This window comes from Dipodomys merriami, unplaced genomic scaffold (assembly GCF_024711535.1).
Source record: "Dipodomys merriami isolate MVZ:Mamm:240054 unplaced genomic scaffold, mDipMer1.0.p SCAF_34, whole genome shotgun sequence".
Lineage (NCBI taxonomy): Eukaryota > Metazoa > Chordata > Mammalia > Rodentia > Heteromyidae > Dipodomys > Dipodomys merriami.
In genome coordinates, this window is record NW_027204937.1 from 14,570,639 (window position 1) to 14,588,123 (window position 17,485).

Here is a 17,485-nt window from a genome sequence, read left to right on the forward strand (position 1 = left end):
CTTGCTTCTGGTTACTAAGGAGCCAGCAGGGAGATTCCTGGAAATCTGCTTTAAAAGCTGTCCCCCCACAAATGCCTATTGAAGTACAGGCCCACTCCATCTCTCTACTTACCCACCAACCACACATTCTAGGTCCTGAGTTGGGCAACATCTGAACTTCCCTGACTCATAGTCAGTGGGGTAGAATGCTACAACTGTAGTATGTAACCAAGGACAGAAATAATAGAAATAAAGGCCTGGACACAAGCAGTAAGTGAGCCAACTCAGAGAAGTGAGTATGTGGAGGAAAACAAAAGAAAAGGTTGGCAAAGGTTCTGAACCCTGAAAACAGGGAGGGGAAAAGGAGTTAAACTGAGGAGTGACTCAGTGTAGTTTTTGTTTTGCAACAAGACTCTCATTGTAGAAAGGGGAATAAATTCGGAGGGGAGACCAGAAACAGGGAAGCTATCAGGAGGCTGCTGTGTGCTAAAGCCTAAGTAAGAGCTGAAGGTGGCTTGGATAAAGACGGTGGAAAGAAGTGGATACATCCTAAAGATACTCAGAAGGTAGAAATAACAGAATGTGCTGATGGGTTAGACGTAGAGTATGAGAGGAGGACCATGGTGATGCTATTCACAGGAAGGAAAGGAAGCAAAGCAGGTAGGGGCATACTGGAAATGAAGCAGGAAGGAAAGCAAGTTGCTTTCCCAGAACCCAGTTTTGTAAAGCTCTAATACTAGTTGCATATCCTCTCTCTGCCTTCTCAGGCCCTGAGAATGTCGGTTGGGATAGGAGAGCAGTGTTAGTCCTTCAATGTTCAAGGGATCCTAACCACCTCTCAACAAGCCCATGTTTCCCGGCTGACAGTAGTCACACCCAGTGAGGTCTTCCAAACTGCCTGTCTAAGTACCAGCTCTCTCCCAGCAGCTCCAAGCAGGCCTGGAGGTCACTCCCAACTCCTTCATATTACTCCTTCCCCCTACAGCCTCTAACTAGGTCCCAGCACTGCTCCTTGTCTAGCCTTCTCGCGGCCAGCAGCTCCCACTGCTCTTCATCCTCCCCTCTATAGAGGAATGTCAGCCCCTTACCCCTTCCCTTCTAGCTCCACTCAGGACCTAGCCTCTGAGGACAAAGGGCAGGGTGCTTCAGGGCCACCCCTCTCCAACATGGCTCCTGAATAATTAATGAGCCATTAGGAGAAAGAGCCCTGGTAGGGCAAGACTTTCGCCCAGAGACTTGGGGGTGGAAAGGACAACTATGGCCTGCTGACCCTTGAATTGGTCCTGGACGGCTTCTGGGCTCTGGACAGGCTGGGAACATCCCCTTCCCCCAGGGACCTCGACTCTGACCTTGCCCCTCCCCCTAGCCTGCAGATTGGTTGAGCCTACCCTGTGCTCCACCTCCCACCAGTAACCAAGCAGTGGTAACCATGGCGACGGGAGGGCTGTGGCCAGTCTACTGTAGTGCCAGGCTGGGGGAAGGGCAGCAGCAGGAAAGGGACCAAAGTTCAGAGTTGGACCTGGATAGGGGACAGATTGCACACACACACACAGATTGCACACACACACACACACACACACACACACACACACACACCCCTACCTCTTCAGTATTACACACACACACACACACACACACACACACACACACACACACACACACACACACACACACACACACACACACACACACACACACACACACACACACACACACACACACACACACACACCTACCTACCTCTTCAGTATTAAAGCCGAGGTTGCCCCCCATAGAAGTGCCCCTATAACCTTAGTTCCTTGACATTACCAAGATACTAAATGGTTTAGTGATTGCGTCTCTGGAAAGCTGTACTCATATATCAAAAACAAGTTTGCTCATTAAAGCTGGTGAAGAGATGCCCTGGCCTTGAAAAATTCCTAGTAAAAGGTGGAGGAAGGGGCTCAATATCCCCATAGTTGGATTCTGAGGGTATAACCCAGGGGAAGCTTCTGAGCCCTCTCTGGACATTTGGCACCCCATTCACACATCCATGCACATTCTCTGGTCCTTGTACACACATCTGCAATAAGGACACAGCACATGCCTGAGCATGTCACATAAAGACCACATGAATTCAGGACATGTCTTCCCAGCCCCATAAAACTAGATCATGCTTTGGCATGTCTTGCCCCATAGAGCCCAAGTGATACACAAGTACTCCACAGGTACTTACAGGAAGCAGTAAGGCTGAGTACTCTGGGCACCCTGTTATTCCTGTAAGTAGTTCTGTCCTATCCCAGAGAACTGCTAGGAAGACTGTCCTTTCAACCTGAGAGATCTGCACCTTGAAGGGTTACTTACTGTCGCCGTGGACACCCACCACCAAACCAAGCATCATGAGTGTGGGCACAAGGGGCACCATCATCCTCCCTGGGGCTGGTTCTAGGGCCATCCAGGGCTCTTCAGTCAGCCACAGCCCAAGACAATGCACCTGGTAACAGAGAGAAAGGTAGAGCCAGTCAGTTGATATCCATCAGTATCCCTACTGCCCACCCCTGCTTTCTTCCAGTCTCTACTCATCCTCATGGTCCATCCAGACACTAGTTCAGCAAACTAGTATACAGGAGGCCTTCAGGCCATTCTCTAAACAACATCAGAAGAACAGTGAGCTACTGAGACCAGGGTATACAAGGATGATCCATCCTAATCTTGAGCTTCCAACTCACTCCATGAAGTAGGCAAGGAAATGGGGTCTGAGACACACAGTCAGAGACACAGAGACTGAACCAACAAAAACAAGACACAGATAGGGATCAGCTAGGAGCTAGGCAGATCCACACAGGCCAGGTACTCCAAAGTCTCTGGGGCATCCTGTTGCCCCCCTCTGCTCCTGAGCAGGGAGGGAGACAAGAGGCCACACCTCCACACAATGAACACAGGTCCCAGAACACAGACTTGCTGGCAGCAGACAGATCAAGGTATCAAAGGATTGTAGCCAAAGCCACAACCCATCAGGGCTGGCCAAGACTGCTCTTGACAAGCTGCAACTGCCCTGCCTGGCCACCTTCATCCTACCCAATTCCCATGATGCCTTCCCATTCCAAAGAGAAACCACAGGGAAGCTTCGGTGGCCAGGAATGGAGGTGTTAGACCCTAGACTCAATCCCCATGACTCCTATTCCTTTGTCCCAGAAACCAGAAGAATATCAGAGAGAGGACAGTAAGGGACTGTGTCTGGAGGCCTTTGTTCACAGGCTCCTGCATGAGTGCCCTCTCTACTCTGTAGACACCAGTATGATACCTTCCTGTGACCACAAAACATACTGAAAACATTGCCATCATTCCTCAATCCTAGTGGCAAGCTCCCAAGGGTCACTCTTCCACATCCTATGCCTAGGATCTAGGAGCTTCAGGCCATATGCAGCAGTGTCCACCATCTCTGCATACATGTTGCCAAGGGTGGGGAACTGGCACTTGGTCAGGACTTCATTAATACTCTAAAATTTCGACAGAGCATGATAGGAGTGAGTGGCAGTGACCATGGCTTGGGTACCCATAAACTCTGGTGGCGTCATGGTCATGGTCAGACTCAGGTGCCTGCTGACCCATAATGCTAAGAGAATTTGCAAGATTACAAGGTAGATAAACAGGAAAGATAGGGATCTAAGATGGTTCTGGGCCTTCCTAGAACTTGAACCTTTATTTCAACAGGAGCAGTCAAAGGTCATGAGGTCAGAGATCAGTAGATGAGCAAAGGTGGTAGACCAAGCACAGATGACTGTGAAGTGTGATAGAGGATAAACACAAAGAAAAAGGGAAGATGTCCCTTGCCTTAGGATTTTAATGAAACTTGCAGACAAGAACTGAGCCAGAAAAAGCAATTAAAGCTGAAAGGACATTGAGTATCCAGCCCCATTTGCACCAAGCTGGGGGTCCTGCTGAGTGATCACATAGCTGAGGTGGCTGAGTCCACAATGATGTCCTACACAGTCATGTCAGGATGGAGGTCCAGAACTGCTAAGACTGTGCTGGATTTGGTCATCATAGCACAGTGGTACTGCAGTGTAGCCAATAGTACAATCCAACTTGTCAGCAGACATCAGGTAATGAACTACCTAGCCAGGTTATCATGGAGGCACAGTGCCCTGATGCAATCATCCTTCAGCTGCAGAACAGATACCATAGGTGCAAATCAATAGTGTTGTACTAAAGGACAGGTGTAAAGTGGCCTAGGACAGGTATCATGGAGTGTGACAATACAAAGTCAACAGTTTTTTCCAAGTACGTAACCCCCAGTGTAGACACCACAGAGATATAACCTCTTGTACAAATATCATGAGGGTACATCTCTCTGGTACAGACATAAAGGGATGAAGCTAAACAGAACAGACATTATAGGTACAAATGCACAGCACAGTCATGGTATGAAACCCAGCATAATTACCGCAGAGGCTTAATCTCCTGTAGCTGCCTTGGTACAGCAATCATAGAACTTTAACTCCCAGGTGTAGACATTATAAAGTGTAGCGTCTGGCCCAGATATTATATGAGTATACACAGAGGGTACACACATATAACAGTATAACTGCCTGTTAAGGACAGTATACTACTAGAGAGGCCTAACTCCCTGTCATAGACCCCATGGGTGTCAGGCTCTGCTATAGATATTAAAGGAGTATAAGGCTCCATCCAGTAGAGCCATCATGGACTATCACTAACAGAACAGATCAATCTTGGGTGAGATTCTGGCTACAGGGGTTAAGAGACCTGGATTGAGATACCCAGAACATTTTGTTCAGATCCACAATGTAGGACAGACAAAGGCAGAAAAATTGAAAACAAAGTCGTTTCCTTGTGGAAAAGCTTCTCCCAGTGGTCCATGGACACAGACAGGGACGTAGACACTCAAGAGATACAAAGAAATACAAGGACACACACACATGAACACCTTTTTAGGAACTACCCTGGCAACCACACAACTGTCTGAGCCAGGACGTCTCCTAGTTAGTAGCTCTTGGCGTGAGCAAGCAGTTCCCGCCTCCAGACTGCAGAGCATAGAGCCTGCCCCACATCAGGTGGTTCAGGCCACTCCCAGCTCTAGGGCCTCCTACAGCCAGAGGAGAGCAAAGCAACTCAAGAGTCCCTAAGCCTGGCCTCAGGGCTAGACGTTGGTCCTGCCCTCACCCCCCAGTCACAGGTCACCTGCTAAGAGAAGGCAGAGAGGAACAGGGAGACAGGACTACTGCTAGCTTTACATAACCACCCTATGAAAGAGTACTCAGAGCAGGGTGTCTACTTCACCAGCAAGGCTGGGTAAGTCTGGGCCTTTGATGGCTCAGATTAAAAACAAGGCCCAAATACTTGGGCACTCAAGCTCATCTCTGAATTGCACTGTGGACCATCAGGTCTAACAAACTGACACACTTGAACAGGAAAACAATTACAGGCCATGTGATATTATTGAATATAATTGGATGCAATTTTTCTACATTCAAGATGGTTTTTAATACATCTTTTTTCTTTGCTACATCAGTGTAAATCTGCCAACTGCCCTTTTGTAGGAAGAACTGTCCTTTATTCTTAGATTTTGTCCTTGGTACTAAAATGTCCTTTCCTGTATGACATGATGGGGATAGCAGATAAACAGTTGCTACTTACAATGTCCTTACTTGGCAAAATAAAAAAAAATTGCCAACCCTATGTGTGGCCTCAAGAACCTTTGGAAACTGAACCGGTTTGTGAAACCAAAGAGCCTGGGAAAAGTAAGAAGCAGGCATCACACCAAGCCACAAGACCTGTACACCAACATCATGGAAAATGTGTGCTATACAGAAACATCACCTCCATGTGGCCCACCCTAATCACCCCTGCCAAAACCAAAGAGAGACTGAGGGGCTATGGGAGGCCAGGAAGGAGGGGTTCCTGGCTGAAAAACAGCTGGGATCATTCCGGAGGCCCCCTTATGAATATGCAAACACAGATTGATTTGTTTCCCTTGGGCATGAGTATTATTCACAAATATTAATTAGTCTCCAAATACCACCTGTTCCTATTCCTCTCCTAACCCTTCCCCAGGCCAGGACCCTGGTTCCTAGAAGACCGGAACTCAGAATAGACCTAGGCAGAAGGAGTAACCCAGGGCCACATGGAGTAGCCAGCCAACAGGAGAGGCCAGCACTTGGGCAGCAAAGCACATTGGGGAGGGAAAGCTGGGAGCTACTCTTCTTCTAACCGGTGGCAGCAGCTAACCAAGCCCTTCTGTCATGTCCTGGACAGTTTACCACGTGGCACTGCAACGGCAGCTACGGAGGCGGAAACGGGCCTTGCTACACTTGGGAAGGGAAAACCAACATGTTTCCAACTCTCACCAAACCAACCGCTGGATTATGACAGTAATAAATCACAGCCTCAGCCAAGACCCCAGCTTCAGGAAAGAGGAAGGCTGGCAGAAGGGGGCTGAGATTGCCTTCTTTCTTCTAGCCAGGGGGCCAGAATCTGTAAGCAAAGCCAGGAACAACTCTCTCTCTCCCTCCCAGCTGTACAGAACCCCCATCCTCCTGTAGCCCTCAGCTACAAGGAGGGAGTGACTGGAAGTGTTGAAGTCTCTGGGATGGCAGCCAAGGGCCTAGGAGGGGACTAGCTGGAAAGCATGAGATCAAAACAGACCAGTGGAGGTACCTTCCTACAATTACACTCCTAAGCCTCCAGTCCCCTTCCTCTCGAGGTGTGGGGTCCTCTTGCTAATGTTCACTAACTTTGCTGCCTCTAGGCCTCTGCCCTTGCTTTGTCTTTTCTGGGAAAGATGCCTTTCTCCTGGCTAGCCACTCACTCAGCCTTCAGAACTAGGCTCAAGTGACACATCAATGTAAATCTTTTCCATATGATCCTGCTCAGTTTTCTAGCTTTATATAGCATAGAGAAAGGCACAAGAGGTGATACAGACTAGTGGTTGCCAATCCAGGGTGCCTGTTCCCCGTGAGATTAAATAATGCCTGGAGCTTTTTTTTTTTTTTTTTTGTCGGTCGTGGGGCTTGAACTCTGGGCCTGGGTGCTGTCCCTCAGCCCTTCAGCTCAAGGCTAGTGTTCTACCACTTGAGCCACAGCACCACTTCCAGTTTTCTGAGTGGTTTTATTGGAGATAGTCTCATGGCCTTTCCTGCGCGGGCTGGCTTTGAACCATGATCCTCAGATCTTGGTTCAGCCTTCTGAGTAGCTAGGATTATAGGTGTGAGCCACTGGTGCCTAGCGCCTGGAGCTATTTTTGATTGTCAAAGGCAAGGGTAGACAAGGGTGCTACTGGCATCTTAGTAGAAAAAATCTGCAACACTGTTAGTGCTTCTATAATAACAGGTCAATCACTAGAGTAAAAGGTCATCTGATCCAAAGTATCAACAGCACTGATACTGAGAAACTCCACTGCTAGTTCAGGCTATACTCTGAAATGGCCCCATCCCCAGAACCCAATCCCTTAGAAACATCCTGGGCCACAAGCCCAAGGCAGCCACAATTTCTCCTCTTAGCTGGTTTCGGATCCTCAGGACCTCAGAGCATCTTCCCCAGCCCCAAACCAACCTACCCTCCATAAGTTGGTTCTGCAACATACACAAACGTGCCATCACCAAGTGGCCTTCACAGAAGACAAAGGGATCCCCTTCTGGCAAACTTTCAGGCAGCCCAGACCATCATCTGATGAGCAGGTAAAGGGCATACTGTATTCCTACACCCACTTTCCTCACCTGACCTTTACAACCTGAGGGTCCTGTGGACCCTCTACCTGAATCCAATGTTCATTTCCTCCTTGTCTAGGCCAGACCCATCTTTTCCATGGACTTCTTTGTCCAGTCATCCATTCAGAACTGTTCACTGCCCAAAGGCAAAGGTTCTGTCTTCAAGGTGTTCACAGAGAGTTAAGAGGCCCACCAAGCCCTTGGCTCAGGACCGTCTAGTCCCTCTTCATCAAAGGGTCCTAATCTTAGGGATCGCATCTCGATCTACTTAGTCATTCAAGCCAGCAAGTTTTCTTCAAATGTTCCCTTTCTCCATCCCATATATTCAACTCACCAGCAAGTTTGAATCTGCCTTGCCTCCATCCCAATCACCTCTGGCCTCTTTAGTGGGCTTCATTCCCTTCCAACCCGTCCTGAACTCAATCAATGGTGCATCTAGTTTACAAAAATGCAAAATGTAGCCAGGCACTGGTGGCTCACACCTGTAATCATGGCTACTCAGGAATCTGAGCTCTGAGGATCATGGTTGGAAGTCAGCCTGGGAAGGAAAGTCTGTGAGGCTCCAAGCTCCAAGCAACCACTGTGGCTCAAAGTGGTAGAACACTAGTCTTGAGAAAAAGAGAGCTCAGAGACACTGCCCAGGCACTGAATTCAAGCCCCAGGATCAACAACCCCCAACCAAAAAGCAAATGCAAAAATGTGTGTCATGGGCACCATATTTGCTGCTTGATCCCATAAAAGGTGCTCAAGCAAATGTTCTATGATTAAATGAGTGAATGGACAGTTAAACTGATAGAGGAATATGCAGATTTTGCTTCATCCCCAGGAAAAAGTTTATAGTCTTTAGCCTGACATCCAAGCTCATATAATGCTAACTTCAAACTCTCAACTTCATTCTTTGCAACTCAAGCCCACCTCTGTGCTTCTCTTGGAAAGCAGTGCTTCTCATAGAGACTCAGCAGCGGGAACTCTGCTCCTTGTACCACAGTCTTTAGTTTGCAGCATCTTTTCAGAAGAAACAGTGAATGAAGAAGCAGACAGATCCTGGTGTAAGCCCCAGAATGTCACCCAGAAGCTTATTTCACACCTACAGCAGTTGATGAGTTGTGTATCATTCCCCACCCACCTCTGTCATCTATTCCAGCCAGAAACTCCTTGACACCTCCCTGCTTCATGCCCCATATTCACTCGGACTGTCTACTCTACCTCCATAAATAGCACTCACATCCTTTCTTTCCCTTTTATCACTGTCTTCCTGGTAAAGGCTTCTACCACCTCTCAGCTATATGAATACAGGGCCATTCCATGCCCTTGTTGACAAGCCCTCCATGGACTTCCATGGGCCATGCATCAAAGCCAAGCTATTCAGCCTGGCACAGAAACTATCCTGCACCCTTGCTTCTGGTCATACTTTGGGGCACACTCACCGTGTTTCTGCCTGCTCACAGTCACTCCTGCTGAACAATCAGCTCTGAAAGCAGGGTATGGGGGTCTCCGCTCCTTGCTGGACAGAGAGGAAAAGATGAGAAAACAAGAATTTTATCACATCAGAATAGGAATTGACACAGATGTTTAACATTTGCTGGGGAAAGGGGGCTGCTGCGGGCAGGAGAGACAGGTTATAGAACTGGTGGTGCAGAATTTAGTAAAAATGCCAATTTTTTCAAATCACTCTTTCATTGATACTCCCTGAGCTCCTAGTATGTGCAAGGCATCCTTCCATATGGTTATAAACAACACAGAGCAAGTGTCTAACTTCAGTAGTAGAACTTGTGTCCACATTTCTCACCATAAACCTGGCGCTAAGCAGTCACTCAGCCTTTTACTGGCTGAGTGAATCCCACCTGCCCATGCTCTCCTCCTACTAGCCAGCTACTAGAACTTTCTCTTCTGATCCTCAAATGCACCAATTTATTTTTCTTGTCTCCCAGCCTTGCTTAACTGTGTGACCCTGTTGGAAATGGGCTACCCATGTTCTTGTAGTCCATTTGTATGCTTATATCTCAAATCCAATGGCACTTTCTTACTTCTCATGATGTGCTGACCCTCACGCCTGGACCCTGCTTTGGAGCAATAACCACAAATGTATTTATTTACTTATACACTTACTGAGTCACTAACATAAGCTCAATAAGAACCCAAGTCATGTTTGCCTAGCTTAGTTTCCTATTCTTAATGTCCAGCAGGGAACCTGGCACATAGTAGGTGTTCAGTCAATATGTTTAGTTGAGTTGATAAATGCATGAATGAGTTCACAGAAAAGAGTGGAAAACACACCCCAGCATACATGCCAGTCTTCAAAGGAACTTCAAGAGCAATATTTATTTTTGACTTTCTGCTTCTCTATAATTTTTTAAATGAAGGTGTGTCCCTGCATGCCTCCTCCGCTGGCACACACAGTGCAACCGGAGCCCAGCCTTTCCATCCAGAATCATTACTGAACCCCTATTAGCATGGGCACCAGCAGGGTGAGGCAAAGGGTCAGTAACTCTCACATCATTTAATCACCATCTCAGCTCAGCTACTAGGCTCTAACAGTGCCCACTCAACTTTGTAGAAGGCTTCTCCTGGGCCTCAACCCCACATGTAAAGACAGCCATCCCCTCCCATAGTCCTGCCACCATGGCTCTTCCCAAAATGGACACACAAGTACACTGGTCATAGGGGCTAGGAATATCATCACTAATCTAGTCACTGACCCTTATTACCAACTCAAGACCAAGCCCCCAGACATGGGAATTAGCTTAAGATTGCTAATTTTTGGCATGATGAGTGTGTGTGCACGTGCATTCACATGCATGCATACACAGAGGTGTAGCATCTTCTCTGGCCACGGGTCATCCTGACGGACCTATGACAGGTCTCACCAAATCAATGCCATCCTTACCAACCCTGTCTTGACAGCTGCAGAGCAGCGGTACTGCTCCCCACAATGAAATAATGTTCTCATCCTGGCATTGGTGGCTCACCCCTGTAATTCTAGCAACTCAAGAGGCTGACAGCTGAAGATCAAGGTTGGAAGTTAGCCCAGGCAGACAAATTTGAGAAACTCTTATCTCCAACTGACCAGAGAAAACCCAGAAGTGAGGGCCTGGCTCAATTGGTAGAGCATCAGGGCTGAGTGACAAAAGCTAAGCAAGAGTGCAAGGTCCTGAAACAGAAAACAACCTGCCCCACCAGAAATAACAGCCCTGGGCCTCAAAATGCCCACATACCTCCCTCCTCCAGCCTACTGTGTTGCTCCACAATATTCCCAGTGGTCATTGCTCCCAGTACACAGGCTGCCAGGCAGGTCTGGCTAGACAAACCAGCTTCCAAAAACTCAAAGGCCCGTTTGTCTAGAGATGTCTGCCAGGCTTCACTGAGTCTGACATGAGGTTGCTGGCTCTACTGCTGCTCAGGAATCCAAGCAAAGGAGCAGTGTCCAAGGCACCAATGTCACACTCAAGGCCATGCCAGGACCCCAGGCCTTGGGCTTGGAGAAGAGAACAGGCTCTTCATCAAGCAGGAGCCACATCTGGAAATAGGCCTGTACTCAAAATGGCCAAGAGGTGAGTTCCAGGACAGACTAAAACACACACAGGTGGAAAAGCACTGAAGCACACAGAATAGCACCAATACACAATTCTAGAACAGCCCAAATAGCACTTGGACCACACCAGTCTGGGACAAATTGGCCCAAAACAACCCAGACAGATCTCTCTTAGATATACAGATTTTCCAACAGCAGCTCCCAGAACCACTTTAGACAGATTGGGGCAGATTTCAGAATAGTAGATGGGGGCATCCTGAGAACAGACCAACGTTGACACTGGGAGGCAAACTGGAAAACTACTCAAAAAGGACTTAACTGGCATAGGAGCAAAGTTAGCAATCATACTGGGTGCCTCCCAGAAGGGCCTTGTAAGGTTAGTAGGCAGACATGACCAAGATCACACAAGGCCCTGGGCAACAATCCAGATGGCCCCCAGCAGGATTCTCCATCATCATCAGGCCTGAAAGCTGGCTCTAGCAGTGGGAGCAGAATCAAGTGGAAATCTAGAACACAGACATGGTTTGGAGCAGCCCCCAGGCAGCCCCTGTGGCTACATCAGGAAAAGTTCCCAGAAACAGCAACTAAAATACAGCCAAAGAACTAAACTTGGAAGTCTTCAGAACCACAGACATGGTGCTTTTGGACCTCTAAGGCGAACTCGGAGTAAATCTCTAGAGATGCTCACGTTTCAGGAAGGGCCAAGGAATTGAGGAACTAGACAGGTGAGGCTGCTTCTTCCCAGAATTCTACCCACCTTTATTCTTCTTACACTTGTCCAGCTGAAGGTTAAATATATCTGAGTAACATACAATCCCATTGATGATGATGAGGGCTGAGGGCAAAAGCATTCTTCTCCTTGTCAAACTACCTACCTGCTAACTCCAGCTCAGAACTGCAGCTACCTTAGGTGACCAGTATAGGTTTTTTAAGGCAATCTTGGGTGATTCTGATGGGAAGTGGGCTTATACTACTCTTGTTGTCAATGGTTAAAATGATTACTACCAACACCACTGAGTAACAGTACTTAGGAGGTATCAGACCTAGTTCTAACTACTTAATGCATATTAACTTTAATCCACCTTACAACCCTATGAGACATGGAATTTTATTATACTCACTTAACAAATGAGGAAATTGACTCAGAGATGTTAAGCAACATGCTCAAGTCAAGTCAAACTCCAGTAATTCAAAACCAAATTCTAAGCTCTGTACCACTGTCTGAAGCTGCCTTCTCTTGATGAGTATCACCGTCGGCTCTCCTATATCTGTGGCTCTCCTTCTTTGGCACAAAATGTCCTCCCAGATTCTATTTTCATATACCCACCTCTGCAGAGCCCCCCACCTCCACTGAATCCCAAGTGCCCAAGCACCTCAAAGACAACACATCAGACCCTGAATTCAGCATCCACCTGATGTGAGATTCCTACCCAGGACTGTCCAAATGTTTGAAGGCCTTCAGGAAAGCCGTACCTAGCTTCCTGGGAACTTGGGCTCCTTTCTCTTCCTCGCTCCACATTTAATAAGCTATCCTGTCCTGACGAATGGGTCTTCCTAATGGCCCAGGCCCCCAACTCTATCAGGCCACAGTTCTTTCACCTAACTTCACTCCAGTATTTTCCTCACTGAGCATGCCATCCCATCTCTACTTTGCTTCACCCAGAAGCCATCTTCTAGAAAAATAAATCTGACCACAGCACAATCCATAGCCATCACCCTCACTTTAAACCTTTGGTGTCAGCCAGGTACTGGTGGCTCACACCTTTAATTGTTGCTACTCAGGAGGCTAAGATTTAAGGATTGCAGTTCAAAGCCAGTCCAGGCAGGAAAGTCCCTGGAGTCTTTTTTTTTTTTTTTTTTTTTGCCAGTCTTTAGGCTTGAACTCAGGGCCTGGGCACTAATCCTGAGCTGCTTTTTTGCTCAAGGCTAGCACTCTACCACTTGAGTGACAGTGCCATTTCTGGCCTTTTCTGGTTATGTGGTACTGAGGAATCAAACCCCGGGCTTCATACATGTTAGGCAAGTACTCTACCACTAAGCTATATTCCCAGCCCTAGTCCATGGATTCTTATCTCCAATTAATCAGCAAAACGCTACAAGTGGAGCTGTAGCTCTAGCGGTAGAGTGCCAAACTTGAGTGGAAAAGTTAAGCCCCAATACTGACACAAAGCAAGCAAACAAACAAAAAGAAAAATGTTAAAATTCCCTGTTTTCTTTTTTCTTTTTGTTGTGGGGCTTGAACTCTGGGTCTGGGCACTGTCCCTTGAGCCACAGTACCACTTCCAGTTTTCTGGTGATTCATTGGAGATAAGAGTCTCATGGTCTTTCTGCCCAGGCTAGCTTTGAACCATGATCCTCAGATCTCAGCCTCCTTAGAAGCTAGGATTACTGGCACGAGCCACCAGCGCCCAGTGAAATCCTGTTTTCTAAGTCACAGGTATCTCTCAGAGCTCTGTAATTTCTAAATGCCCTACAAGTGGTTTCTCTTACTCTCTTCATATTAGTTTTTTGTTGTTGTTGTTTTTTTGTTTTCTCTACCAATAGTGTTCTTTCTCCCTTCTTCAACTGGTAAACTCCTGTTCAGCCTTCTGAACCTGGCTCAGACAGCCCTTCTTCCGTCTCCTCTGGGACTCATCACACTTTGACCTCAAACTCCTCCATTTTATGGTGAACTCCCCAATCTTCTAATCTTAGCTCAGAACTGCAGATGCTTTAAGTTAACTGATGCCACAACCTCAGCAACTAAAGGGTGTACTACCTCTTCTACACAGCTGTTAGTCCTACAGAAAGCAAACAGCCTGGCTGAATGTGCCTAGCTTTGGTGCCTCCAATGTAGTCAGCAATCAATAGTAGGTTACTGAATCGCTTTTATAGTCCCATGAAGTTACTGCCATCGCTGAGAATGTACTGCCACACAGTTTCAGTGGCTTCTCATAGCAGCCCTAACGCCCACAAGGGCCTGTTCTACCAGGGTTAAAACTGAGATTGGGGAGAAAGTGACCTCCTTGAGGACCAAGGCTGGAGGCTGGAGGAGCAGGTTCAATATGTACCAATCTCTAGTGCATTAAGTCCGGGTGCCACCACTCCCTGACAAGAATCCCAGGTTAGGGCTGCTGGGAAGAAGAGTGAAGAAAGCACAAAGCACCAGGGCCACTATTTTATTGCACATCAATGCAATTCCCAAAAGAGGTTTAGCCAATCTAGTTTTGTTTCAGTCTACCAAATCCCCTGCCAAACTGCTTCTCCAGCATCCAAACCCACCCTGCTCTTTGCAAAGTCCTATATACCACACTAGCACCAGCTGGGCTTGTGGGTAGGATGTAGCACACACTGTACACAGGCAGGACAGAGAGAGGGAGGTCAGCAGCTGCAAAATAAAGAAAAAAGAGGAAGGAGATGGAGGAATCACCTTAAAATGCTTCCTGATCAAGAAATGAGCCGGGCGCTGGTGGCTCAGGCCTGTAATCCTAGCTACTCAGGAGGCTGAGATCTAAGGATCACAGTTCAAAGTCAGCCCAGGGAGGAAAGTCCCTGAGACTCTTATCTCCAATAAACCACTAGAAAACTGGATGTGACTCTGTGGCTCAAGCAGTAGAGCATTCACCTTGAGCTGAAGAGCACAGGGACAGTGCCCAAGCCCAGAGTCCAAGCCCCACAACCAACCAAAAAAAAAAAAAAAAAAAAAAGAAAGAAATGAAAAAGTAGCCTGGCGCCAGTGGCTCACACCTATAATCCTAGCTAATAAGGAGGCTGAGACCTGAGGATCGGGGTTTGAAGCCAGCCTGGGCAAGAAAGTCTGTAAGACTCTTATCTCCAATAAATTACTCAGGAAAAGCCAGAAGTGACACTGTGGCTCCAGTGGTAGAGTGCTAAACTTAAGCAAAAGCAGCCCAGGGACAGCACCCAGGCACTAAGTTCAAGCCCCAGGACCAGTTTAAAAAAAAAAAGGGGGGGGGGAGCAATTGGAAAAGACACAAAGACATTTCAAGTGATAAAAGAGAAATTAAACAAGCAAAACTATGCACAGAAGTGCATGTACCAGAAGGCACAGGACTGAGTATGCATGTGCACAGGTGTGCTGTAAGTGTGCAAGCACAGCGGATTTCTGAGCCCTGGTTGGTATGGGGGTCAGAGCAGGCAAGGACAAGAAGGAAGGGAATGTGGAACGTGTATGAGGGATGAGATTGGGAAGGCAGGTGGGAAAGGAGAAGTATGCAGGGTGCGTGGTGTGCGTGGTGTGTGGCCTGAGGCCCAGCTAAAATACAGAGGCTGTACTCAAGGAAGCCCTGGGCTCATTCATATAATCAGGAAAAAAGGGATTTTCATGCTCCCTGAAGCAAGAGTTTCTAAGAAGCCAAACAGAATTTCCTTGTATTTCCTGTCAGAACTCTCCTCTGGATGCTATCAGATCCCTGACAGGATCCCTTCCTGAGTCCTTCCTCTTGGAAGGGATACCCCAAACCCTTTTCCAGGCCTCCCACCTCAGTGCACTACACTTCCCTGGATTCTCCAGCCAGAGCCTGCACCCCCCATCACTCAGGATTCGTCCCCAAAGTGGGGCCTCAGTCACCAACGTTTGGCAGTCCAGCCTCCCTGGTCCTCCCCCAGGGGCATCAATGTGGCCCCATTTCACAGTTCAGGCAGGTCCTGCAGCTGCTCCCACTGCTATCCCCTCCCCCCATTCCAACTTTGGGGCCCCGCAGGGGAGGTTGAAGTGGGGAGACGGGCTAGCCCCTCCCCCTCCCCCCAGAGTGGAGGAACCAGAGGGGCAGCATTCCAGAGAAGTGGGGGAAGGGGCCTACCAGAGGGGGTACAGAGACACTAGCACAGAGAGACCCCGGGAGGGAGACCTAAGCAGAGAGAACACAACGGGGCAGAGAGAACAGGGCAGGGAGAGAACACAGGGACCGAGAGAGAAGGGGAGACCCCAGAGGGAGAAGGGAGACAGCTGGAGAGAGACTCTGGGACTGCAGGGGGTGAGATAGCAAGGCAGGGACACAGGGAGACATGGAGACACGTAGGGAAATAAAGCCACCGAGATTAAGACGGGGCGCAGCAACTGGGGACCTGGCACGGGACGGGACAAGGGGCGGCGACGGAGTGAACTTTCGGAGCGGGTCCGAGTGGACACGTCCTCACGGGACGGAGCGTTGCAACGAGCCGGGGTGTGGGGGGGGGGGGTGGGCGCCGCCCGCTCCGGCCCCTCCCCAATCCGCGCCAGTCACCGAGCGGTGGGGGCGGGGGCGGAGAGGGGGCTCCAAACTCGCACCCGGCGCATCCCGGGACCGCACGTGCGCCGGGGCCCGCGAGCGAGATGGGGGCGCGCCGGCTGCGGCTCCCCCGCCGGCTGGGCGGGGGCGCCGGTGCGGCGGGGGTGGGGGCGCGGCCTGGACCCGCCCGGAGCTGGGGGTGGTGGTGGGAGGCTGAGAGCCGCCCCCGAAGCGCGTCCGCGCCGGAAGGTGGGGAGCGGGGTGGGGTGGGTGGGGGGAGGCCGGGCCGGGGAGGGGGCGCACACAGGCAAGGGGAAACTTTGCACCAGGGGCGCGGGCTGCGGCTCAGGTGCGGCGGGAGGGAGGGAGGAGAGGGGCAGCGGGGAGCTCGCGGGCCGCGGCGCCGGTGGGGGGGCGTCTGCCGCGGGGTAAACGCGGGGAGGAGCCGCCGGGCGCGGGGGCTGGGGGGGCCGAGCCGAGACTGCGGGCGCGGCAGGTGGGGGCGCGGCCCGGCCTTCGCGTCGCCCCCCCACCAGACCCCCGCCAGGACCGTCTCCCCCGGCGCACACGGGGGAGGGGGCGAGGCTAGGAGGGTGGGCTGGGAACCGGCGCGGAGAGGACCTGAGGGGGGCCCTGGGGGTCACTCACCGCCTATCCAGGGGCCGTCGGTCCGCATGTCCCCCCACAAGCCGCCGAGGCCGCCTCTCCTGGCTCCTCGGCCGCCGCCACCACCACCACCTGGTCCCGCTCCCGCCACCACCGCCCGGGCCGGAGCCGGAGCCGGAGCCGGAGCCGGAGCCGGAGCCGGAGCCGGTGCTGGAGCCGGAGCCGCCGCCTCTGCTGCCGCCGCCACCGCTCCCGCCGCTCCCGCGCCAGCTCCAGCCGCGCGTCCGCGCTCGCGCCCGCGCCCCTGCCCCTGCCGTGCGCGCGCCCGCGGCGCCCCTCCCCTCGTGCACTCTCGCTCGCTCGCTCGCTCACTCGGAAAGCCGCGGAGCCGCGCAGGCCCAGCGAGGCCACAACCCAAGCCCGAGCCTAATCCCCACTGCAGCGCCAGC

At 50.2% G+C, this 17,485-nt stretch overlaps 1 protein-coding gene across 14 annotated transcripts in view; it reads right to left on the reverse strand.

The window, feature by feature from the left end:
- LOC138803435 (receptor-type tyrosine-protein phosphatase F) overlaps positions 1 to 17,250 on the reverse strand; it is a 91,670-nt gene extending 74,420 nt beyond the window's left edge. For 4 of the 14 annotated variants that reach the window (XM_069987445.1, XM_069987446.1, XM_069987448.1 and 1 more), the window contains exons 1-3: positions 17,079 to 17,248; positions 9,116 to 9,192; positions 2,323 to 2,452 (exon numbers count right to left, since the gene is read on the reverse strand). In XM_069987445.1, the coding sequence (XP_069843546.1) occupies positions 2,323 to 2,413 (91 nt within the window). In that variant the 5' untranslated portion in view covers positions 2,414 to 2,452; positions 9,116 to 9,192; positions 17,079 to 17,248. Of the gene's footprint in view, positions 1 to 2,322; positions 2,453 to 8,603; positions 8,694 to 9,115; positions 9,193 to 17,078 lie in introns of all 14 variants that reach the window. The other 10 variants (XM_069987441.1, XM_069987442.1, XM_069987449.1 and 7 more) reach the window with 6 other exon arrangements.
- Positions 17,251 to 17,485: the final 235 nt, after the last annotated feature.